Source organism: Etheostoma spectabile, chromosome 3, assembly GCF_008692095.1.
Source record: "Etheostoma spectabile isolate EspeVRDwgs_2016 chromosome 3, UIUC_Espe_1.0, whole genome shotgun sequence".
Taxonomy (NCBI): domain Eukaryota; kingdom Metazoa; phylum Chordata; class Actinopteri; order Perciformes; family Percidae; genus Etheostoma; species Etheostoma spectabile.
The window spans coordinates 16,965,756-16,990,494 of NC_045735.1; the positions used below are offsets into that span (position 1 = coordinate 16,965,756).

The 24,739-nt window shown below is 41.4% G+C and overlaps 1 protein-coding gene across 7 annotated transcripts in view; it reads right to left on the minus strand.

Moving 5' to 3' along the window:
• Positions 1–4,720: 4,720 nt before the first annotated feature.
• Positions 4,721–24,739, minus strand: part of plch1 (phospholipase C, eta 1) — a 66,726-nt gene continuing 46,707 nt past the window's right edge. For 4 of the 7 annotated variants that reach the window (XM_032512266.1, XM_032512267.1, XM_032512268.1 and 1 more), the window contains 14 exons: positions 23,394–23,501; positions 20,405–20,560; positions 19,765–19,827; positions 17,865–17,959; positions 15,700–15,797; positions 14,400–14,579; positions 13,470–13,577; positions 13,115–13,239; positions 12,818–12,902; positions 11,038–11,184; positions 10,564–10,643; positions 10,378–10,437; positions 9,537–9,924; positions 4,721–8,656 (listed from right to left, as the gene is read on the minus strand). In XM_032512266.1, the coding sequence (XP_032368157.1) occupies positions 5,922–8,656; positions 9,537–9,924; positions 10,378–10,437; positions 10,564–10,643; positions 11,038–11,184; positions 12,818–12,902; positions 13,115–13,239; positions 13,470–13,577; positions 14,400–14,579; positions 15,700–15,797; positions 17,865–17,959; positions 19,765–19,827; positions 20,405–20,560; positions 23,394–23,501 (4,428 nt within the window). In that variant the 3' untranslated portion in view covers positions 4,721–5,921. Of the gene's footprint in view, positions 8,657–9,048; positions 9,077–9,536; positions 9,925–10,377; positions 10,438–10,563; positions 10,644–11,037; positions 11,185–12,817; positions 12,903–13,114; positions 13,240–13,469; positions 13,578–14,399; positions 14,580–15,699; positions 15,798–17,864; positions 17,960–19,764; positions 19,828–20,404; positions 20,561–23,393; positions 23,502–24,739 lie in introns of all 7 variants that reach the window. The other 3 variants (XM_032512271.1, XM_032512270.1, XM_032512265.1) reach the window with 3 other exon arrangements.

Here is a 24,739-nt window from a genome sequence, read left to right on the forward strand (position 1 = left end):
AATTCTGCCAAATAAGACAAAACAAAACATGCAAAAGTTACTACGAGATGGTGTACAAATATTCACTGCCTCCAGCTTCTGAAATATGAGGAATCACAATTATTGGCAGATTCATAACATTGTGAATGTAACATCTGAGTTTGGACTGTAGGCTGGACATTAGCTATTTTTTAAATACCTTTGGCTGAATGGGCTCGGGGAAATGGTAACTCTGTTTTCTTATATTTAGTGGAAATTTCTCACAAAACCCCTAACCCTAAAACATTAGTGGTTATTACATAGAAGCAAGAGGTTGCTGCTATATAAATGGGATTTTCTTCATCGATTATCCAATGCAGCAGCACAATAATCGACCGATGATTTAATAAATCGGCGGAGGAACTGAGAACAATAAGTTATTTTTTTTTAATATCTCTTAGGCATCACGACGACATCATTTGTTGACGGACTGTACACAAACCAACGTGTGTGAACTGTCTCAGAATAAAGTTGATTTCTTTATGATGCTGTTATTATTACTGCTAAACGAATTATTGGTGTTTGTGTAACTAATGAAATAGCTACACATAATGATGAAATAGCGTTTCAGCTTTATTTAGACATTTAAGCCTTTCATTTTAAAATCCTACATGTAATATTTGCATGTAATAATTCCACTGGGTGTCACTCTGGTCGTTTATTTCAACAGCAAATTTGTTTGCAGCCTCGACACCACGTTAGTGAGCCCTCGGGGGTGTTCTGCCAGTTGACAAGGTTGCACTAGAGGTCACCACCTTCAAAGAGAAACGTTTCCCCCTGAGGTGGGGGGGGGGGGGGATGCACGTTGTTCAAGTACTGCAACAGCTGAAAGCAACAAATCTTGAAGAGGCGGTTGATATTTAAAAACAAATCTGTCTACGAAAAATGCACCTACAATATAAATATTCAGTTCTTCATGACTCTTGTGGATGAGATAACACACAGGGATAATTATGTGTACATCTATGGAGTTGATGTTTTCTGGAGAAGAGCAGGTGGAGCTGTCTGTGTCGGGGCAGGAGAGAAGGCTGTGAAGGGCGTGGGCTGCAGCATGAACAGAAAGGTAGACATTACAGTGTATGCCACCTATAACTGAGAGGTATCAGTGATGGGATTATGCAGTCCCTCCAGGGACTCTGTGATAGAGAAGCTTTCTGAAAGGACGCCTTGGCAGCAGATCTATGGTTAGACCTTGGTTTGAGGGGTGAAGAGAGAGGTGCTGCGTGTAATTGCAAAGCTCCAGGACTGCATCCAAACTCATTTTCCCAGAATTCTTGTAAGAAGTCATCATCGGGATTACAAATTGGGTGCAAACTTCTGAGATGATTTTCAAATCAGGGTATTGTTGAACTTCAAATGGTGGCCAGAAGACCATTATTGGTGCTCAAAGACTCACTTGCCAGAAACTGTCTGTCCGTCACCGACAGTAAGAGGAAAATTGGGATAAATGACTACATGAAAAACAGATGGCATCATGTTTATACAAACTATAGCCCGTGTCTTTGTTTTTAATTCCATGCCAGTTGCTCACATTTATCTTGACAATTTCCACAAATACTTTCTTTCCTTCTGTATACCAGCAAAAGATCAGAATCACCTTCGCAGTCGAAGCATGAATTATGAGGGCCACAGGTCTGGCATCACTCTCAACAGTTTCCTTGCAGAGCGTCGCTATGAATTCCAAACACACCTCTTCTCCCCTAAGTGTCTTCCTGAAATGTCTGGAGGTCAAAGCAACAAATAAGCACATATAAACAGGATATTGTTATCTTAAGACTATGTGAAGGAGATCTATTCGAGAGTTTTCAGGCATTTTATAGAATGAGAAAGACATGCACCTGTATTGCCAAAAGACCATAATCATTGTTGACAACCACCGCTCCCATCCAAGTCCAGCAGAAGCGTGAGGTCCAGCTGTGCCATGAACCGGGCTTGGTACACATCACTGGGGATTGTTCTGAAGATGTTACTCTTGTCACTTAGACAGGAGCAGCTTGACAAGTAGCTGATCTGAGAGAAAAACACAGCAATATTATTTTGATACGGCTTTTACAGCAATAATAAGATATTTTTAATTTAAAAAATAGTGTCAGCCTCATGGTGTAGACTGTATAAAAGGTTTATTTCCTGATATAATGAAACTCATAAATGCCACAGAAAGAGGCCGTAGGATCCTGGACAGAAACACGCATGTTGTTGTTGATGCAGCATCACTAATGAGAAAATGAACAGGTTGACCACCTGCTGATAGCATTGGACATGTAATTACATGAGGACAATCTTTTTTTATACTACAAATATCAGATGTTTTCATCCATCCATCTTCAGCCGCTTATCCGGTATCGGGTCGCGGGGGCAGCAGCTCCAGCAGGGGACCCACAACTTTCCCGAGCCACATCAACCAGCTCCCACTGGGGGATCCCGAGGTGTTCCCAGGCCAGGTTGGAGATATGATCTCTCCACCTAGTCCTGGGTCTTCCCCGAGGCCTCCTCCCAGCTGGACGTGCCTGGACCACCTCCCTAGGGAGGCGCCCAGGAGGCATCCTTACCAGATGCCCAAACAACCTCAACTGGCTCCTTTCAACGTGAAGGAGCAGCGGCTCTATTCCGAGCTCCTCTCGGATGACTGAGCTTCTCACCCTATCTCTAAGGGAGACGCCAGCCCCCCCTCCTGAGAAAACCCATTTCATGAATGTAGCAAAAGGTTAGTAGAATACTGAGTAATATCAAGTGATACCTGTCTGTCTGGGTTGATCATCAGCAGCAGTACAAGACGTGGAGGCGGTTATACTGCAGCTTTGTTTTTCTCCTGCAACCAGTGACACTGCAGCCTGCACAGCCCAGGGGTATCAGACCCAGGTATCAAATATGTGGTAGACCAGCTTTACACCTGGTAGCAGGGTGTTGTTACGATTGATTTCCTCCACCGCAAATGTCATGGCATACACATTTTGTAACACCTCTGGATCAAATCTGAAACCACAGGAGTAGAAAGGAACAGCGGCGGCCAGGTTGGATCAGTGGTAGAGCGAGCACATATATACTCCTACTCCTACACATGTGCCTTGACGCAGAAGTCCAGGGTTTGAATCCGACCTGGGACGATTTCCCACATGTCTTACCCCCCCCTCTCCCATTTCTCACCTAGCTGTCCTATCAACTAAAGGCGGAAAATCCCAAAACACAATCTTTAAAAGAAGAAAGGAACAGCATATAACCTAACATAAACTACAACATGAATTAGTGACAGATAAATAAAATAATCACCATGAATATATAAAAACAGCATATGTCCAAAAATGTCCTAACTATACCAACATGAATGTGTTAAAGCAAAACCTATTGAAATAAACCAATTCAAATTTGCATATTATACAGTATACACATATACTGTACTGTATACTATACACACGTTATATATATATCTAACATTTATAATAAATGTAATCAATATTAAACATGATGTGTACAATTATAAACATGCATACTCTAACTTTCTAGATAGTAAGTTTTCTGGATTTAAGTTATATTTTCATTTGCATTTTAACAGAAACATATGGGCATGACAAAATTATAAAAACCCCAGATATGCTGAACAACATAATAACCACCAGACATTCAACAGCAACGTACTGATTAAGTTACCCAGTGCAATGTTCATGTGCAGCAGCGTGGTAAAGACCTGCTCTACATCTGAAGGTTTGTAATAGAGATGAAAAAGTCCCCCGATAATCACATCTCCATCCTGGGAGAGGCATTTGTTGCTCGATGCACCCCACCGGGAGCACCCTACCGCCTGAACCACCTCCAGTCCCATCTGTCTGCCCACTACACTGAGACGCAGCAGGGAGACATGCATGCAGCTGTTCTGGACATTTAACACATAAAGCTGAGTGGTATCATAATATGTGTCAGTAGATTCAGTCTGTAAAACACAGTAGAACACAGGTCACATTAAACCTGAAAATAATTAATCAGAATAAATCATATCTCACAAACACAGTTGAAAAATGTCTGTTATCAAAGTCAAATCCTATTAAATAAAACATCCAAATCCAAATGTAACATAAGAGCCTCATGTCAGTTACTGGCAAAAAGAGAGGACACTGTAAACAGAAACACGTTAATCAGCTAACATCACAAGGTTAATAGTGTGTGTGTGTGTGTGTGTGTGTGTGGGGGGGGGTTGAAAATGGTATCTTGACTAAAACATAACCCCCCCCCCACTCTGCACAAGTGGATTGCTTTAGTGAGTATTTATAATAGGTGGGAAGCCTTATTCAAGGAAGAAAAACTGATGACACAAGCTCAAATTATTCCTCTCTAGAGTGATGGTGGAAAACAATGGTGATTAGCATGTATGAAGTGTGTGTGTGTGTGTGTGTGGGTGTGTGTGTGTGGGGTGCTTACCTTTTATCTTAATGATCTGCGAAGCGGACAACAAACATACACCAATCCTTCAACTTCTGTGTCCTTGCGTCTTAGATTTCTACAGAAGATTCTACTGTGATTGATCAATAGAACTTAAAGTGTGAATGTTCTGCCCAGAACAACAAGTGTGCCTCTTGTCAACTCTTTTACACAGTAATTTCATGAGCAATTACATCCCATTATGTTTAAGGTGGCATAGGGGGAAAGATGAGTCTATCTTTTGCATGTTCTGTGTAGCATTTTGAGTAAAACACGAAATAAACATGGTTTGTTAAAATCAAATAGTTCAATATTTTATTGCATTGGTAGGAAAATGCTCACAGTCCTCCGATTAGCAACAATAGAAAGAAAAAAAGAATGGTGCAACACTGAAACAATAAAAAAAACTAAAATTCAGCTTTGCCACCCTCCACTCCTCAGCCTGACCCTGTGCCGATGTCACTCTGGTATTTCCTTCCATTAACTTATACAAAATTAAACAACCATAATAACCAACACTGGTTTTTTTTTTTGCAGTCTGTATCAAAGCAATTATAAAAATAAAAACCTTTAACTCCAAATCTTTCAAATTTGCAATCATGTTTTCAAATACTAATCATAGAGAGCAACAAGTCCAAGCACAGAAGTTGTTGTACTATACTGCACCTAAACAAGCCTATGTCCTCTATTGTAGCCAATCCAATTGTGTGATCGGTGCAAATGTTTTTGGGCGATGCAACATCTATTGTATAAATTGGTGCATAGTCATGCTTGACATGTTTACACAGGTAACATGCACAAACATACATGTACAGTTACAATTGGTTCTTAACTAAAACCCATCTTAGATTAAAAAACAATGACAGGAATATTTACACAACACAAATACAGAAATACCACTGAAAGGAGAAGGAAGACTTACATTTGATCTTTGAAAAGATGAACCACATCTATTGAAAGTAGCTGTCTGATTATACTGCACATTCAAATGATACATACAGTAGAAAGACATTCTCTCTCTGCTTAAGACTCAATTTTCTGTTTTTGCTTCATATTCAATGTACGCAGTTTGGACAGTACATCACAGGAACAAAGATAACAAGTATCTGTACAATCATTCTAGGAAGCCATTTGGAGGGAGTCAAAGTTCCCAAGTACATTTACACATTTAGTAGAATATAGAAAATACACTGCCAGACTAGAAAGACCATTCACCATTGAATAGTAGACATTTCATACAGGAAATGCATGCTGTCAAATCCAACCATGGATTACATGTGACGTTTCACTTACATTGTACACACTATATCTTTCTCTAGAAATAGCCCAGATTAAGATTTGTTTAACTTTTATAATGGAAACCTATAGATCTGCAAATGTAGGAACAAAAATTGGCAAGTATTTATTTTCTTAACCTTCTGGCTTTTGGGGTAACTGAACATCATCAATAATCATTGCCTGATAGTTAATCTCATTTTAGGTTATGGTCAGAGCTACAGTCGGAGCAGAAAGTACACCTCGGGCTCCGAGGCAGAGCGGTTGGAGTCAGCAGGTGGAAGAGAGTCATCGGTGTAGGACCGATCTCCATAATGATCCCCATTTCCATAACTCAACGATGTACAAGCTCCTTCAGGAAGTCCCCTGTCCTCCAGCTGACTAAGGTAGCCTGCTATGTAAGAACCAGTCGAATGTCTGTTAGCTGGTGTATTCTGTGAGGCTGGTTTATTCCTCAATACCACCCCACCGATGCTGGCTGTACTATTGATCACCACACCTGCCCTAGGCTTTAGAGCGTCTTGCTGCCTTTCTCGGGCGCGGCTGTTGATGTGACGCACTCGGCTTTGGCTCCGAGAAGATAGGCGACGGGTAAGGAGTGGAGGGGAATCATCTACATCTCTGGAAACAACAGAAGAGACACTGGTTGCATGCGGCTGTGACAGTGGGGATTTTGCCTCCTGGCATAACTGAGGAAGATTGGGTCCATCTCTGTCACTGTCATCCCCCTCCAGCGAGACCAGTTTACGTAGCTGTTCAGTAAGAGGATCACAAGACTGGGACTGGACAGTTACCTCCCCCATGGTACCCATCCTCTTTTGCTTTCTCATATGGGGAGTGATGAAACTGCGACTAATAATGTGGTACTTGCTCTGGAAGTTGCATGATATGTCTTCGGAGGTCAGGTCTCCCAGGGACTTGGACTTACATGGGCTAGGAGCTGTGGGGTGTGTGGTTTCAGACTGGGGTCGAATTAACGAAGGGCCTAAATCTGAGTCCAGAGAGTCCCTGGATTCAGGCTGTGAGTGGTGCCTTGTAGTGAGGAGGGCAACCTTTTGGTTCCATGAATGAGTCGGGGTGTGTGATTGTGTTTGACTGTGGGAATGTGGCTGGGTGTTTTGAGGAGCGGAAGACTCTGATGAGGGTGAAATGAGGTCATAGTCCATGTGGCTGTACAATACATCGCAGTCTGAAGAAGGGGAAAACAGTCCTCTGTCTCTACTGATGTTAGTAGACACAACAGATTGGCCAGGGAGGCTTTCAGAAGAGGAGAACCCATTATGAAAGCCCCTTACTTGCTCCCTCTCCATCTGTTTATACCCTAGCCTATCGTGATGAGACTTGTTTAGGATTTGGTTGCCATTATACCTCCTCTGTTGTGTGTAGGAACTGCTGAAGTCTCTGCTGTTGTTAAAGGCATCAGAATGGCTTTGAGGAACTGGATAGCTGTTCTGACGCAGTGGGCTAGGGTTGGAGGGTGTAGAGTTGACGGGTCTGTGGAAGGGAGAAGGCTGGGAGTTGTTCTGGTGTTGGTAGTGATTGGGCAGCTGATAGGAAGCTGGATTAATTGGGGAGGGACACTGTGCAAATGCATGCGATGGGTACTGCTGTTGAAGATCACGGAACGATGAAGGCTGTTTTTGTTGGGGGAAGTTGGGAGTGGACTCATGGTTTTGGTAAATAGCATGCCGTTTGGTTGGACTTATGAGTCCCTCCCATTGGCTGCCATGTCTGGGCGAGGTCATCATCATCTCCAATGGATCCTCATCAACATTTATCTCTATTTCTGCAAAAGCATTTCCAGCAGAGTCATGGAAAAACTGGAAACAGTCGTTTACAGAGGAGCCCATGTACCTTTTCGAAGTACCCTGCTCTATCACTGGTATCCCTGGCAGTGGCAGTGCTGGAGGATCATACACTTCCTCGTATACACTCTCCTCTGCCTCCTCAGTTTCTTCACTCCCGCCCCTCTTTCTGTGCATATTGTCCCAGTCCACATTGTGCCTTTCCTGGACCACTTTTGCTGGAGAAGACCTCAAGCTGGTGGAGGGTGTGCTTTCCCTAGTGTCTGCCTGAAAATGGACCATCTGTTTCCTTAGGTTGTACACTGAAACAGGCAAAAGCACCTCCTCATCCAGAATGGTGTAGACCTCCTCAAGCTCAGCGGTTTCTGGGCTGGAAAGAAGAGCTGGAGCCGGTGCATCTGCCTGGAAAATATTGCTCGCTGAATGGCTATCATGATTTATCTTTTCAGTTACTTTATTGGGACTTATTAGGTGTTTCTTGGTAGCAGACTTAGCGTTGGTCTTCGGAGGAGACCTTAAATTTTGCAGCACTTGAGGGGTGGTAGGCTTCAAGTTTGAGAGATGGAAAGGGGTATGATCATGAGATGTGTGTGAATCATTTTGTTCAACAGTGCTTTCAAACTGACCAATCAGAGCAGAAATGGAGCCACATGTGTCTTGCTCATTGCCTAAGGACACAGCATCAATGAGTCTGGAGATGGTGCTGTCATGCAAAGAGCTGGGACTCTTCAGATCACAGTCCCTACTGAGAGGGGAAAGAGGGGGCAAAGAGGAGGGGGCAGAGGAGGAGGATGAGGAGATTGAGGGTGCAACTGTGAATGTTTTGCTGTTTGATGATGTTTTAGGTTTATCTGATCTCATCTGGCTGTTCTTGGAAGCAGAGACAAAGCATTCTGTCTCTGCTTCTGTGGACAGGATCTTTGATTTGTTAACTCCATTGTCTTCTGACTGGTAATTGGCATAATCGTCTTCCTTTCGTACTGCTCCTCCACCAATAACCAGGTAAGAACGCTCCTCTGATTGGTCAAATTCTTTATTTCTAGTGATATATGTCTTAGAAGGGGAAGAGATGTTTGGTTCGATAGAGAATGAGGATTCGATGAAAGGGTCCAACGAGCCAGACCTGGGCCTGTTGAAGGGGCATGCTCCTGTGAACAGATGATTGAACAAAATGATTAATAAAGATAGGCTTATATATACCATTTGATGTAGAACACCAAGCCAACCAACCACTGAATGACAACAATTAACAGTCCAGCCAATACAAGGCCATAGCAATACACAGACAAATGGATCACCAAGTACCACTGTGAAGGGGAAGCTGGAAAATGAGGCTTAAAAAAAGAGGTTTAAAAAAGTACGTTTGCGGACATCAGATTAGGAAAGAGATGTTCAAATGGGATTAATTTGGTCAAATGGGATCAAATGACACAGGAATATATTTCTCAGACCACTTTTGGACACAATACACTGGGTGGACGCAATACTGGTATGTTTTTGGACGATGCAACCTTCAGACAATAGGTTTATGTTAGATTACCTGCAGGAATATCCTAGTCAGTTTTCTACTATAAAGAAGCACAACAAATGAAGACAGGACAGAAAAGGCATGTTAAGGTATCATGGAGACCAGGCTGTAGTGTGTCAGTTCACATGGTTACTGTACATGAGTATTACAAATTTGCAGCAGGATAAGTAAAACTTACATTAATCAACGTTCAAAACAAGACAATGCAAAATGCTGCTTTAAGACATATCCACTGTAAGCATTTTATCACAAACAAAGTAGCACTTTTGTCCTACAGTTTAAAGAAATTATTTAATTAACACAATATTACTGTTCCCAAAGCCAAAAGTAACTGTCATTGGTTTATGTTAGTATTCGAACAAAAACATCATGAATCTCACATATAATCTTACAAATGTATTATGTGAATTAAACTAGAATGGATGTAATTTGGGTGTAATTTGCATAAATCCAAAATATACTTAATTCTTTGACTGGGATGTGTGAAGAAAAACACCCACCGAGGACATTGTCTGAGCCCATGTCATGCTGGTCCTTGTCTGGGGAGCAGAGGGATAGCTGCCCTTGCAGCAGCCTGTCTAGGGGCATGGACATAGGTCTGTGGGTGAGGGGGCCTCGTGGCTGGTAACGCTTCTCCACACCTCCTTCTTTCCCTGACGTGCCTTGTGCTCTTGCTCCTGCACCTGAGCTATTCTTCTGGTCCGATATTGAAGCCAGTGACTCTGATAGCGCCATCTTGGTCTTCTTCCGTCCCTTCGCTGGGGCACTGGCTGTGCGCCGCAGCAGGTGATCACTGATGGAGCGTTTCCGAAGGTCGCTGGAGTTTGTATCCACAGAGGACTTGGAAGAACGGTTAAACAAACCCCGGATACCTCGCAGCTGATGACCCTGAGGGCAGAAGAAACACAACAGGAAAGAAATAAGAGAAGAAAGAGGAAAAAATGTCCTTCTCAGGATTTTTTTCACACAGTTTGAAATTAAAGTGTTAATTTTCATGAAAACAATGAAAAGATATGCCACATACTGAATTTGGTTCACAGCACAACATCTCATGCTTTTAAATGCCTTGCCTGCAGATGGCACCCTTACTCCTTAACTACCAACAAACAATATGCAAGACGCCAGTGAGAGATGCATGCATGCTTGCATTGCAATTTACTCCATCTTTGATGAAAATGAGACAACCACAGTTCTTTATTTTGAAATACCCTGTATGACTCAGTGGATTAATGTCACACACAAGCAAGTCATTAGACACATGGCCTGAACACAAACTGCACTTCTGCATCATGCATTGCTGTTTCATGCAGCACCACACAGAGCCTCAGGGCATCCGGATACCTTGTTAGATCCTAGAAAGTGCATTATGGTAAAGCTGGGGTTCAGGACTAGAGGGCTCCACTAGAAAGACAAAGGATTGATCTTAACTGGATTGACGTGTTGAGAGAGACACGTTTTTTTTGTTGTTGCTTTAATTCAGTTGACAAATTAGGGTCAATGATACAATAAACACTATACAGCACTTACCTTCCCATAGACATCATGCACTGACACATGCACAAAGATGGAAGCCTCAGTCATCCCCTCCAAGTAAACGTGTCTGTAACCTGTTGTGAGCGAGAGAAAGTGAGCGAAAGAGTGAGTCAAAGAAATATGTCAACTCTCATCAGACTGGTAATTGCGTAGTAGTTGCCTAAAGAGAGGGCATCAGGAGTTCAGGCACAACTCTGATGGATGGAAACAACAAAAAATAACTCGCCACAGGTCTTTTACTATACAAAGTCAAATAAACCATGGTTCACTAGACACAAGATAATGTGCCCCATAACCAAAGCACTGCCAAAGCCATAAGGGAAATTGTGTCTGAGTGTGTCTTTTTATTTGTATTAAATAGCAGAAACATGAGGAGTGTAACTGGTAGTAACAAACTGTGCCCCCTCTTAAGTTCATGTCATTCACACACAAAAGAAAGGTGAAAACACTGAGGAATTCTGCACAGACCGGGCATCAGGCTGCTGAAGGCAACTGTCCGTTGGCCAATGAAGTCCCGTCCAATTGGGTCATGGTCCCAGACCAGGAAACGAACCAAAACCACATCAGCCATGTGAAGCGTAAAGGACAGAGTTTCCTCCCATACTGGATTAAAACCTGAGGACACACACACACACACACACACACACACACACACACACACACACACACACACACACACACACACACACACACACACACACACACACACACACACACACACACACACACACACACACACACACACACACACACACACACAACACACACACACCACACACACACACACGTTCATTATAATTAGGATGTGTTTCATCAGTATATCATTAAAGCATATATGTATATATATATATATAATTCTTGGCTGCATTAGGGGTGACACCAGCAGACCCCTTTTCTTTTCTTTGCTTCCTGTATGCCTCTAAATAAATAATCTGATTTTAAATCCCAGCAGTGCTCCACTACCCAAACTCAGTAATGCTGAGTGTTATTTTGTTTATTTTTGGGGAAATGGTGGGACTAATTATTAGAATCGGTTAGATGACATCAGATTGTATTTGCTTTTGTGTGTATGCAAAATATACATTATGTTCCATAGCATGTAAAGTGTAATATACATATTATGTGGCACAGATGAGGTAAAATGTGTAGCTGCCACATTTATCCAATCCTTGATTAGGTCATTGCAAATGATCAGAGCCCTCGGAGCTAGATTAGATTAGACTGTATCTTTCTAATTTATATTGTAAAAGTGCCAACAGAGAGCTGAATCTGGTCTATGCAAAAGGTTCTCAAGCTTTTTTCCAACAAGGACCCTGTAGAAGATTGAGAATTTACAGAGGAACCCCCTTATTTATGTCCCTTGAAATAATTTGACAGCCTATTTTTAATTATGTTTTGTTAGAGAACAACACAAGAGAAATGAACTGGAAAGCTATTAGACATGTATTAAACATATTCGCAGATTAGAAGAAAATCTATTTTTGATTTAAAAATTGAAATAGTGTTTGGTGGGTTCTCGTCTGGATATTCCCTACTACTGTTTATTAAAAATATGCAGGCCTGGCTAGATAAAACATGAAATATTTATTACCTAGTCACTCTTCTCTTAGAAGTAAAAACTTGCAGCAGCTAGGAAGCCGAGAAGAGGAAAGGCTACATTTAGATAATTTAGCTCTTGGATTAAAAGTACATCTTCAGCCTGCAATAACTTCTTTTACAGTCACTTGGGGGCAGCTGAAACAAGTCATGAACACAACACTGACATATCATCACCTTTTAAGTGGATATAACAAACCTGTTAGCCCACAGTTACTTCTTCACACATTCAGCAGCTACGCATCAACATTAGCATTCATTTGAAGTCATGTTTCTGGCCACATGGTGAATGTAAGTCCAATATTTACTCTTGTTGAGCTCTGCTTTCTACCAACTCCTGAGGCAAATATGTGTCTCTTTAGCTTCTAAATCCTCCACTGTGTTTACCAGCTAGTGAATACCTGCCTGTCTACTATTTGGTACTCAGCAGGTGGTGTACAGGGGGATTTTAGTGCTTTTTTACTAAAAACAGCTCCTGCTGTGGCTGAAAATAATGCTATGAGAGCGGTGAGAGTGAACCAAAACAAGCGACCCCTTTTACATTGTTATGAAATATATATTATAGCCATTTTAAGCAATTTTCCGCTGTGCAAGATGACATGTTCTTCAGTGGTTCAGAGAGTTTGTGATGTTGTTGATCTGTGTGTCTAACCGTTGTCGTCGACAACTCGTGTCTGTTCCTTGCAGCAATCAACTGGCAGGCCAATAATCTCCACTTCGACGAATGGATCAATAATCTGACAGAGGAGAAGGGGAAAAAGAAATTATGATTTTATTTTAGGACGAGAGCAAGTTGAACATTTCTGAGTAGTCAAACATAATAGTGTGCGCATGCTTTTGTGTGTGAAAGAGACAGATGTAAAATGTGAGAGGACAGTGTGTATGTATGTATAAGTATGTATGTATGTATGCATGCATGCATGCATGTAGGGTTTTGGTGTGTTTATACCTCTCCACGGTCCCCCAGCATGGAGTCTGGGGGTTTAGGCAACTGCTGTCCACTGATGATCTTGAGGACAAGTTGCTTCTTGGGGTAAGCTGGAAGCGGGTCATCACAGAATGGGTTGAAGGAGCCTGGAAGGAATGAAAGCAGAGCAAGAAATTGGATTTTGTACTGTATGTATGTGGTTTCATCCAATATGGTTCCTACACATACCTGCCCCTAAGCCTAGAACTTATAATTTCATACATCCAAACCAAAAGCCACTGATTTGCGCTTAAGTATTAATTTGCATGAATAAACAACGTTTTTTATGCATGTATTGGTGCTTATTTGTGTTCATGTGGTCCATTTGTTGCCATACCTTTACACATGGGAGGGGGCTTGAGGACGTAGCCAATACCTCCATTCACCATAAACTTGGCTCTGTTGAGCTGCATCATCCTGCCCTCTGTCTGGTAGTTCAGAGCAACTGAAAGAGAAAGAGAGAACATATATTTAGATAATACTGTCACTAAACCTGCCCACATATGATATTATTTTTTCTAATTATTATCCACATATTGGTGCGGTAACCTGTGAAATTCACTTAGGATGCTGAATAGTCTGTAGCAAAAATCATGTGAGGAGACAGAATTGTCAGGCAAAGTCAGTTTGCATTGATCAAATCTTCCTCTTTGTTTTATTCATTAAGGATGTGTGAAAATATAACTTGGAAACCTTAATTAGGAAAACCAGATGAGAAAGGAAACCAGCAGAAACAAAAACTAAGACTCATAGCTGCATCAAAGATAGTTTTCTCTCAAGGGGGAGTTCAATATTGCTCTCTGAATTTAACAGATTCTTTTTTTTTTTTTAATTGGCTGGGACAGGCAGGGATTTCTTGGATCTTGGATTTCCTGACACTGCTCATTTCTGAACGGATACAAATATTTACTGTTCTGACTCCTTTTCAGGAGTACATCTACTTTTTATTTATATATGTAGTTCTATCTAATCCTCACAATTTCCTGATCCAGCTGTCGCCCTACAACTAAACTCACGCACACTCAATCACACACTACATGCAAATACAAACAGTACACACACCTATCTTGCACAACTGAGTTAGTGTTCACACTCACACCAATTAGGCTCTGCACACATGATGTGTGTATGTGTGCATGCATTTGGTATGCAGTGTCAGTTTATGTGGAATGTCAGGTATGGGGCTAAAGGGAAGACACCTGGTGTTTTCATCAACAGACCCCCTCCATACAGGTCAAAAGCTTAGGGCGTTAGACAGCTGTCTTACCCAACTGACAGCCCACGTTCCAGTAGAACTGGGGGTTGAAATTGGACGAGTCGATACGATAGGCTGAGGGATAAATCCGCGACAGCTGCCTCTGGTTAAAAGCCAGGAACTGTTCGGCTCTGTGATTGACCAGAGATTGGGCCCTGGTCTCGCTGAAGGACAGAACGTCGCCCGGAGTACCTGGAAAAAAACAGAAACATGGGTTATGTCTCAGAGATAAACAGAAGAAAGCAGACAAGATAAAATCCACCCTTCCAATACCAGGAATATAGTGCCACTCGGCCATGCCAAAACACTTCAATATCTATTGGAAAATAATCTTAAAATGAAATAACACAACATGGTGTTCAACATAATAAAACACAGCGTGTAAAAGACAGGGAGCAAACTTCACTAAAACAACATACGTTTACACAGGAAACAGTTGTTCCTCGGGAGGGTTTTAATCCAAATCTGATTTTTTTCCTAAACTTAACGAGTCGTTTTGGTGCCAAAATGTAACTCTCAGTGCTGCGTGGCGCTCATTTTTACCAAAACTCCTGAAAGGACCGACTTTTGTTTGTCTGCAAAATATACATTATGTTCCATAGCATGTAGAGTGTAATGTACACACAGTATGTGGCACAGATGAGGTAAAAAGTATGGCTGTCACATTTATCCAATCCTTGATTAGGTCATTGCAAATGATCAGAGCCCTCGGAGCTAGATTAGATTAGACTGTATCTTTCTAATTATTATTGTAAAATTGCCAACAGAGAGCTGAATCAAGACCTCCTGTCATGTTCTATGCAAAAGGCTTTTTTCCGCCAAGGACCCTGTACAAGATAGAGAATTTACCGGGGACTCATGTACTGTATGTCCCTTGAAATAATTTTACATCGTATTTTTAACACGCCACGAGTCTTGGTTATGTTATGTTAGAGAACAACACAAGAGAAATGAAATGGAAAGCTATTAGACATGTACTAAACATATTTGCAGATTAGAAGGTAATCTATTAACTATTTTTGATTTAAAAATTGAAATTGTATTTGTTGGGTTCTCTTCTGGATATTCCCTCCTATTGTTTGTGAAAAACATGCGGGCATGGCTAGATAAAACATGAAATGTTTCCGTCCACACTGGGGATAAAAAATGGTTAAGCAGATGCGGGAACATGTAGACCAGAAAGGGGAATATCCCCCCCGGCAAACCACACCCTGGAGGTAAAGATTGCAGTGTGTGTGTGTGTGTGTGTGTGTGTGTGTGTGTGTGTGTGTGTGTGTGTGTGTGTGTGTCAAAGCTTTGTTTGGTATTTCACCTTCATTCAGACACTCCTGGGAGGCAACAGAGTTGGTGAACACCACCAGGTTTGACAGATCTCGACTCAGTTTCATCGTCTTCCTCTTCCTTCCTCCCCTAAAACCATCGCCAGGTGACAGAAGACAATAGAGAGGACAGAGGGGAGTGAGTGAGATCATGTACAAATATATGAGACAGGTAAAGTAAGAAGACGTGCACACACTCATGTGGCTGCTTAAAAATTTGGAGTGGCAAAAGCAAAGCAGGGCAAGAGAGGATTGTCCATTAGTGAGACAGCTTGCCATCGGCGGGAAAGAGCATCAAAGGCAAAAACTTTAATGGGGACCAGAGCACATGCAGTGCAGCAAGATTCAACACATATACACACACAGTCATGCACAAACGCAGTCAGACATCCACACATCCACATAGCCACTCAGACGCATGCTTGTAGAAATCTGCATTGTGACATGCATATATGAATATGCAGCCAGAGACTGGGAGAACAAAGAGAGACAAAGGCGTTATACACAGAGAGCGCTCAAGGGAGAAATACGCCGCTGCCTTCCCATACTTCCTGCCCATACTTCCTGCCCAGTGCTCACGCACAAAGAAGAAGGAAAAGCAAGACAGAGGTGGACAAAGAAAGTGTGAAAGAAATCTGGGATATTTTCAAGATGCAGAAAACTAGTGAATTACATCAGTATTTTAATAACTGGGAAAGAAAGAAGACACTGAATTGGGATTTGGGTCTCTTTCATATGTGAATACCTAATAGAAATGGAACGCAAATCCCAGTAGTGATACTACTGAGGACATGAGAGAGCACATGTGGCATTTATGTTATGCATTGCAAAAAAAATGTATGACTCCATATTCATACTTGAGGGAAGGAGGACTGCAGCAGTGGAGGTTTTCAGTGGAGGGACAGTAAGGTGGAATACTGTCTGTGCAATTCAAATAAAGTGACAGTAGCAGTGTGTGTGTGTGTGTGTGTGTGTGTGTGTGTGTGTTTGTGGGGGGGGGGGGGGGGTATATGAAAATGTACTCAAGTAAATAACAACTTTGAGTTACTTTACTTGAGTATTTCCATTTTTGGCTTCTTCATACATCTACTCCACTACATTTCAGGGGTAAATATTTCACATTTTACTACTATAATTATAGTTATTAATTTTTAGATTAATAAGACTTTATTAAACTAAAATATTGTATCTGTTTATAAAATTTGTATAGGTTAAACTACTTAAAATCAGCCCCACTTTGACCAACTACAACTTTGCTATGTAACTTTCGCCGAACATACTTATAACATTTATGATAATTTAGTAGTTATGGATTCAACTTTTCCTTCATTATTAGGAAAAGTGAGCTATTTATTGTGCTTAAAAAATAATCTGATGCCTGCATAATGGTCACTTTTGATATTTCCAAGTCACTTTTGTTGCAGTGCCAATGTACTTTCACTTATGTACAATATTGTATGCAGGAATTTTACATGTAACAGAGTATTTTAGAGTGTAGTGTTGCTACTTTTACTTAATAAAAGGATCTTATTCTACACTACTGGTCACAGAAGTATGCATTTAAAGTCAAAGCAAAACTGTAAAACAATTTTTTCCCCAGCAAATATCAAATAAAAGAAGCAGCCACGACTGAATAACATGTCCATTTCTGATGATGTTATTCGATAATAAACACTGCTGTGAGCCACTGGAGCTGTGTGATAATACGATATGTAATTCCTCTAGTCTTCAACTCAATTTCATTGATCATGGGTGTTCTGTCTTTGGTGTTTGGCACTTGTGAGTAAGTTCAGTAAAGTGACTTGTTACATTAAACCGGTCCTAAGAAATACACAATCTGAAGTGAGCAGAAGGTCCTGATTGAGCTGCGAGGCTCGCAGAGTGAACCCAGACTAGCATTCCTGCTGTCCTTCATTTACTGTAATGTGTTAAAATGTAACACATAAAAGAAGAATCAGAACCAATAAGTCTTCCTTTTCTTTGCTGCCAGTGGCAGGTCTGGGCTTGAAGTCCATTATTCTTTCCCCTCACACACATAAAAACTGCAGAAGCTGTAGTGATTTGCATAGCACTACTCTTTAATACAACCAGCAGTAACTATCAGACCTCCCCGTTGTCAGGGATTGTCAGTGTTGTGGCAAAGCAGGTCAAAGGTCACCTGTTCAACTGTCCTCCGGCCTCCCCCCCAGACCTGTCCTGAACGTCCTCCTCCTTGTCCACGCTTTGGCATGACAGCCTCGATTTGGAGTGCCTCTGGACAGAGGAAAAACACAATATGTTAATTCTCGCACGCACGCATGGGCACAATCTCTCTCTCACACACACACACACACACACACAAACACACACACGCTAAAGGTTTCCTTACTGGTAGCAAATAAATCCATATCTTACATGACACGGCCTCCCCCATTAACTCACAGTTTACAAGCTCTTAAGGGTGGTTGAGAAATTGTCTTTAGTAAATTATCTGTGTTTCTGTGTGATTCATGAAATTGTTGTAGCAGTTTGAGTGTCTAGTTGTGCATGCTGGTGGGTGTTCTACGCAAAACATATGTAATTATAGCAAGTGTGTAGTTGTAGTGAAGTGTGCTTTTATTTCTGAGAGAAATAACATCTATATTGGGGCTAATGTGGAGTTGAGGAGAGGATGAGGGTCGCAGTAATTACAGGGTTTAGGCCAGTTGCCAACAGATTCCATGCACCCATGCATGCACGCATACATACACACACACACACACGTGGGAGGATGCATAATATGCAAAGAGGGAGGCATAAAAGAATGAAGAGGAGATGTGAGTGGGTAAACAGAGGACAGGGTAGAGGAAGGTAAAATGAAGCAAATGGATAGACAAAGAAATTAAGAGTGGCAAATAGCCAGGCAGAGAAATAAGGAAATGTAGAAGAAATGTAACAAAAACACCCCCACACACACACATATACCTATATTGTCCAAACCTATATTATACTGTAAAATTAGTGGTAAAATGGATTGAAAACTTGAAGGAAAATAAAACATCTTAATAAATTCCACTGTAAGTGAAAAACACAGACTTTAGAGAGGAACTAAATCGTGATAGTACATGCTTTTGATCGGCATGTGGAAGTCTCAGATATGAATAACACACACACACGTCACTGCATTGATCTGCTGTGTGGAATTGGAAGAGTGCGGCAGTCTTAATTATCCTCCTGCTACCTCTAGCAGGCTGAAGATAACACTACAAAGGGCGCTTTGGAAATGCATGTTCTCGTGTAGGACTTTATAGGAGATTTATCTTCAGAAGAACAGTAAGGAGGCTTCATTTCTGCTTGCCATAAGTGAAGATAAGTTAATCATTAATAATGGCCAAACAATTCACTTATTGGCCAGTTTAATGGGAACTCAAAAAATAAATGAAAAGATCAATGCCACAGCTTGCCTTCACGAAGACTATAATGTTCTGTTTTTGTTGAAAACTGTGTTGGAGGCTGTAGTGTTTTGTTGCTGTGTGTTGAATATTTAAGTGACACTGAAAGGTGTAATTATTTCTAGTGACTGTCAAAGCTTCAGACTCCCTGTCTTTCTTAGAGAAGTCTATCTGAGAACAACCTTTGGGATGCACATGGCTCAGCCATTGTAGTCCCCTCAATTAATTAGTTGTCCTCACCAAAAACAGCCTTCGCTTATATTGCGTTGTGTTTCCAGCACCATTGGCTTTTGTCGGCTCTTACAGAGAACATGCTCAATCAACAGTCGAGGCCATGGTGAGAGGGTTCTGTCTGACTTGCTGTACAGCTGAGAAAATCTGGAATTTTCCCCATTTAGTGCGGCTTGCCTATTATTTCTTCAAGTCAAAAAACAGTGTTTGTTCCTTATGTCCTGTTGTCAGTAAATGGAAAGTTGGATGCTGTCCAATTAACTTTCTCTTGGAGAGAACTAAAGTTCTGTATGTATTGGGGTACGAAGTACTGAAACATTTCATTACCAACTAACCTGAATTTGCCATTTGAGATCTCACAAGAATAGACCAAGAATCAAGCAAAAAAAGAGCAAACGTCCCTTCCATGCTCCTCACCTTCTGCTTGAGCGTCGTGATGAAGGATCTGCTTTGGGATTTCTTCAGAACCCCTTTGGAGCTCTAGAGACAAGAAGAACACAGTCAGAGACTCTTTTATATGTGTGTTTGTGTGTGTGGATCATTTGATGTGAATCTAATTACTACCACATTAGTGCCCAGCGAGACACCTAAACCCTAAAGCTCAATAGCTCGGGGGACTGCATCAGACATTAGCCAATGAAGCACAGCACAGCTGAAGAAGAGAGTGGGTGGGAAATAAGAGAGAGAGAGAAACTGAAGAAAGATATTTACAGTAAGGATGACAGAGAGAAGAAAAGACTTTAGAGACAGAATGAGGTGAAGGGGAATCACCAACAAAGAAGGAGTAGAATAAAGAGGAATAGGAATCCCTGATGCACAACACCCAGTACATTAAAATGGCTGTCAGGAAACTGAAGCCTCTAAAAATAGCACAAGAAGCAAGCAGGGAAATTAAATATTAAGTAACACTGCAGACATTTAGTTTCTTATGCCTTTTGGTGTGTTTTGACACACTTTGGATGAAACACAGCAGCCCCTCTAGACTGGCATGAGGAGGTCCTGTCTGACTGTCCGTTATTCTGACTTCAGTAGGTGTGTTTGACCCCCCCCCCCATACCTGCCGCAGGTTCTTCTGAAGGCCCTGGTGCGTAGCCCGGAGCAGAGCTCGGATGCTGAAACTGTCTGTATCTTCCTTGTCTCCAATCTGAGACTCCTTCAGTAGAGAGTCCAGTTTCTTCCTGATGTGAGACTCCACCTGGTGATGACCATTCCCCTGTGTGAAAGATCAGGAGAGTCATTAAAAAAAGGGAAGGAGAAAGACAGCTGAGACACATTAAGGAGGTCATTACAAGAAAGAAGCAAGGAAACATGTTGTTAGGAGATCATGGAGAGTTGTGTCGTCATAGAGCCCTGACACATATTGTCACTGATGCGAAGCACCTGAAACTGAGCCGCAGTACCACCTGAGCCGTAGTTCCACCAGCACCATATTTTAGAAAGTAACTACAGCCAGGCTGTTCTCATGAACCATTAGTACACACTGCTATGAAAAGTAATGCAGTGTAATTTGTAGGCTTTCACATACTTTTCTACGTACACCACATTGACTGCTGCTGTATAAGGACGCAGTGGGCTGCATGGGGGGAGGTCGAGGTGGATGTTTGGGTCATAAAGCACAGCGCTTTCAACCCTAACCCTAACCTATCCTAACCCTCCAACCCATGGTCTATTTCCTAAACTTAACTAGTCGCCTCAACTTATGATAACTTAAACAGATATAAAACACACCGTGTGTGTGTACACATATGTATTGCAAACAGACCTAAGTACTACACAGATAAGAACATCTGCCTCTCCACCACCAAAGTAAACATAAAATAACTATTAAATATATAAATATATAAATGCATATGACACTGTTGTCAAAACCCACGCAATCGACATATAGACACACCTGCAGACGGAATCTTGGACGTTTGGGATCCATACTGCATGGTGATGTAACCAAGTGGTGTCCCATTTCATAAGGGGGTGTTTTCACCCCTAGCCCTTACCACTTGGTTTCAAGGGCCCAGGGGTAAGGGGTAAGATAAAAAGAAATGGGATTCAGCCTAACTGTCATTGCAGCATGAGGCTCACTTTTTGTCAGCCAAACGCAACAGCTACAGCCCCTGAAAGGACCGCCATCTCGCGGTGCTCTGTAGCCCGGCTCCACTTAACCTTTTGTTGGCTAAACTCAACTAGCAACGGCCGCTGATATGACCAACAGCTCACAGAGCTCTGTAGCCGGCTCCTAGTAACCTACTGTCGGCTAAACTCAAACAGCAACTGCTGCTGATTTGACAACTCACGGAGCTCTGTAACCGGCGTCATGTGACACACCTAATTTAGTAGTATATCATTCTAATTGGTGTGCATACATTTCCGTTCAATATCATACAAACTTGTTCATGAGAATGTTTTGCCACAGCAGCAGTTTAGGATTGCAGACAAGACATACAGATATCTACAGGTATAGAAAATAAATGCTGGTGCTATTTCGACACCTGCGCCACCTGCAGGCCATGTGTTACCACTTCCGTGTTTTTTAATTTCTGCGAGAGTGAGCGTGTTTAATATTAATAATTTTACACATTAAACATGAAAACTGTAGGCTGTGTTAGCATCACATTGTTTTAATTTAGCCAAAAAGTGGTACGAGTCTAAAATTTAAAATGTCAAAACAATACAGACACATAAGCTGTGTCCAAAATAATGCACTTGTTTACTCTTGCTATTTCTATAACAGACACTTTTAGTCTGCAGTGAGCTGTAAATTGAGATTTTAGGCAGATTTTTATCTGGAATCATATAATGCAATTCACCTTTTTTCCACAGACATAAGCTATACAGTATATCGCTGCAATATGAGTGGTGACTGCTGTGAAAATATAATGGTTTAATTAGCTGAGTACAAAACATCTCATCAGTGGAAACCTGCCATCCACCCTTTTTAAAATGGCAGTGATCATCCAAAGTGGCATCTGCAGCTTCATGCCTCCAGCTAAATGTGGAAGAACGATGCCATACTCTAGTTACACAACAAAACCATCTGGAAAATAGCTGAGTGTTTTCCTGCTTTAAATGTGGTGAGGAAGACCCAGGACCCTGGCACTACTCACACTTTCTCAGAACAACAAAACAAGATTAGGAATGGCTATAAAAACGGCCCAAGGCAAGTTCAGGAGTGATCTGCAAAAACAAGCAGCGATGAGATTCTCAGACTTTTTTTACATGTTTCTGTGCTGAAGAAAAAAACTGCATATTTAAATGCTTGCATAGACTTAATATTTATACATGCACCATTAAGCATTGATTACTCCAAAACATTACTGCAATAATGATCAATACAACTTTACAAGAACCGACATTACTGCCCAAATGTTGAGTGGTATTACATCAAGGACAACGTCATTAAGATGCCATTATCTAACTAAAGTAGAAGACAGTTTTGAAAGTAAATCCCTGCAAAGATAGGATGTTGATAATGCCATATTATTTTGAACGAACTGATTAAGCAACACTAAAATAACTGAAAGAGAAGCACAGATATCACCATAAGGGAAGCTGTTGTTGCTGAAAAAACATGCGGTTGTAAAGGTAAAAATACTAAATTAAAAGTTAAATAAGCTGAGTTTTGCAATGTTGTTTCATTTATAATATCTGTTGTATCACTCCAAGTATTGTATGTGTTGAAGGATACAATCCTTTCAGTGCTGTTCTGGTTTCAACAGCATGTAGACAAACAGGAATAAGGGCTCTGTGTAAGGTGAATGAAAGGCATATTTCAGCTGTTTTGCACTAATTTAAATGGAAATGGCCTTCCTGAGTCACTGGTTACTTTGCCAATACACAGAATTATCTTACTATCATAACGGTGAAACATTAAAAGATCGATAAAACTCAATAGATGGACAACTGGTCTGAGCACGCAACTGGTCTGAAAACAAAAGAGGAAAGACTCAAGTAATGTGAAGTAACATGTCTGTTTGGGGGTGGTAAGTAACTCGATTGTTCATGCATGTTTGTGTGCACATATTATTCATAGCTACATTTCTCTGCCTTACATTACTGCTCTTAAGCTTGAAGTCATCCTCAATTTCATCAGCGCTGTCATCATCAGACACTTCGCCTTCCTCGGCGTCCGCTGACAGATAGGCAGGCAGACTCTTTCCCTGGATAGAGAGAGGAAAGTCAAAGAGTTGAGAGGAGAGTGGACAAACATACATTTGACCCGTGCACTTATCTACAATCCTCGCTCGTCTCTTTCATATAGAACGCCCACACAGGTTGCCCCTCTAAGATAGTCCGAGAATATAACAGCCGAACGCAGCATGTTTTACTCAGACATTTACTCAACTTCACACAATCTTATACACATAAAGATACACCGTTAAGTAATCTCTGTTATGTGGCTCCTTTCCTTGTACTTATATGTAGAGTGAAAGGCATTACTGTCACACATTGTGCACGCAAAAACACATAAATTGTACAATCAGCTGCGGATTTTCTGGCCCGCCGTGTGAGCAGCTCCCTGAGCGGCTTCTTCGGCAAAAAAAGCCCGATAGTGAGCCGTTCTGAAGATGTGCGTGGGAGTCAAGATTTTTTTAGGCTTCTTCCAGAATCAATGGCAGACCCTGAGCTTCCCACGATACACCGAGTCTATCACTGGCTGACATCAGTGCCCTCGTTTCAATCACTGCCGCAAGTAGTCTATCCCCTCTTCCTTCTATCTGTGATTGTCAAAAACCCTTACGCCATTTTCCTTTACTGTCTTGGGACTCTATCGTCTCTTGCTCCACTGGGGGATGGAGAGAGGTTAAAGGGTCTCAAATGAGGGCAGATACAGGGAGGAAAGAGATGGGGGAAAAACTGTTAGGGCTTTATAGAAAATCAATAATGCTCTTTCACTTTCCAGACATCGGGCTGGGGAGTGACAAAGGCAAAGCTTTTTTTTCCCGGGGAACAATGCAGGCTTTCTTCACTTTACAGATAAAGTCAATTTAATCTGGTTCTTATAAACAAAAAGTGTCTCTCTCTGTTTCTTCTTCCTGTCCTAGTGGATAAGGATCTTCTGGGTCTACGGCCCTCAAAGTGAGGGCTGACGTTTAAAAAAAAAGAAGAAGAAGAAAAAAAGATGATCATATCAACCATATTTCACAGATCATCTGTCTGGGCACACGTCCTGCCTTTTGGGATCACAGCAGATGATAACTTATATATACAGTACGTACAAAATATGTATAAAATATGGAAGGGGTATACCATGCCTTTGCCACAAAAATGAGCTTTAGACTTTTGAAAAATGCTTGTAAAGCATTGTTATTACACCAAATAAGGAAATTATCCATGTTTCATATGTCTAAAGGGCTATTCTTGAACAATTATATTCTGTTTAATAATAAACTTTATT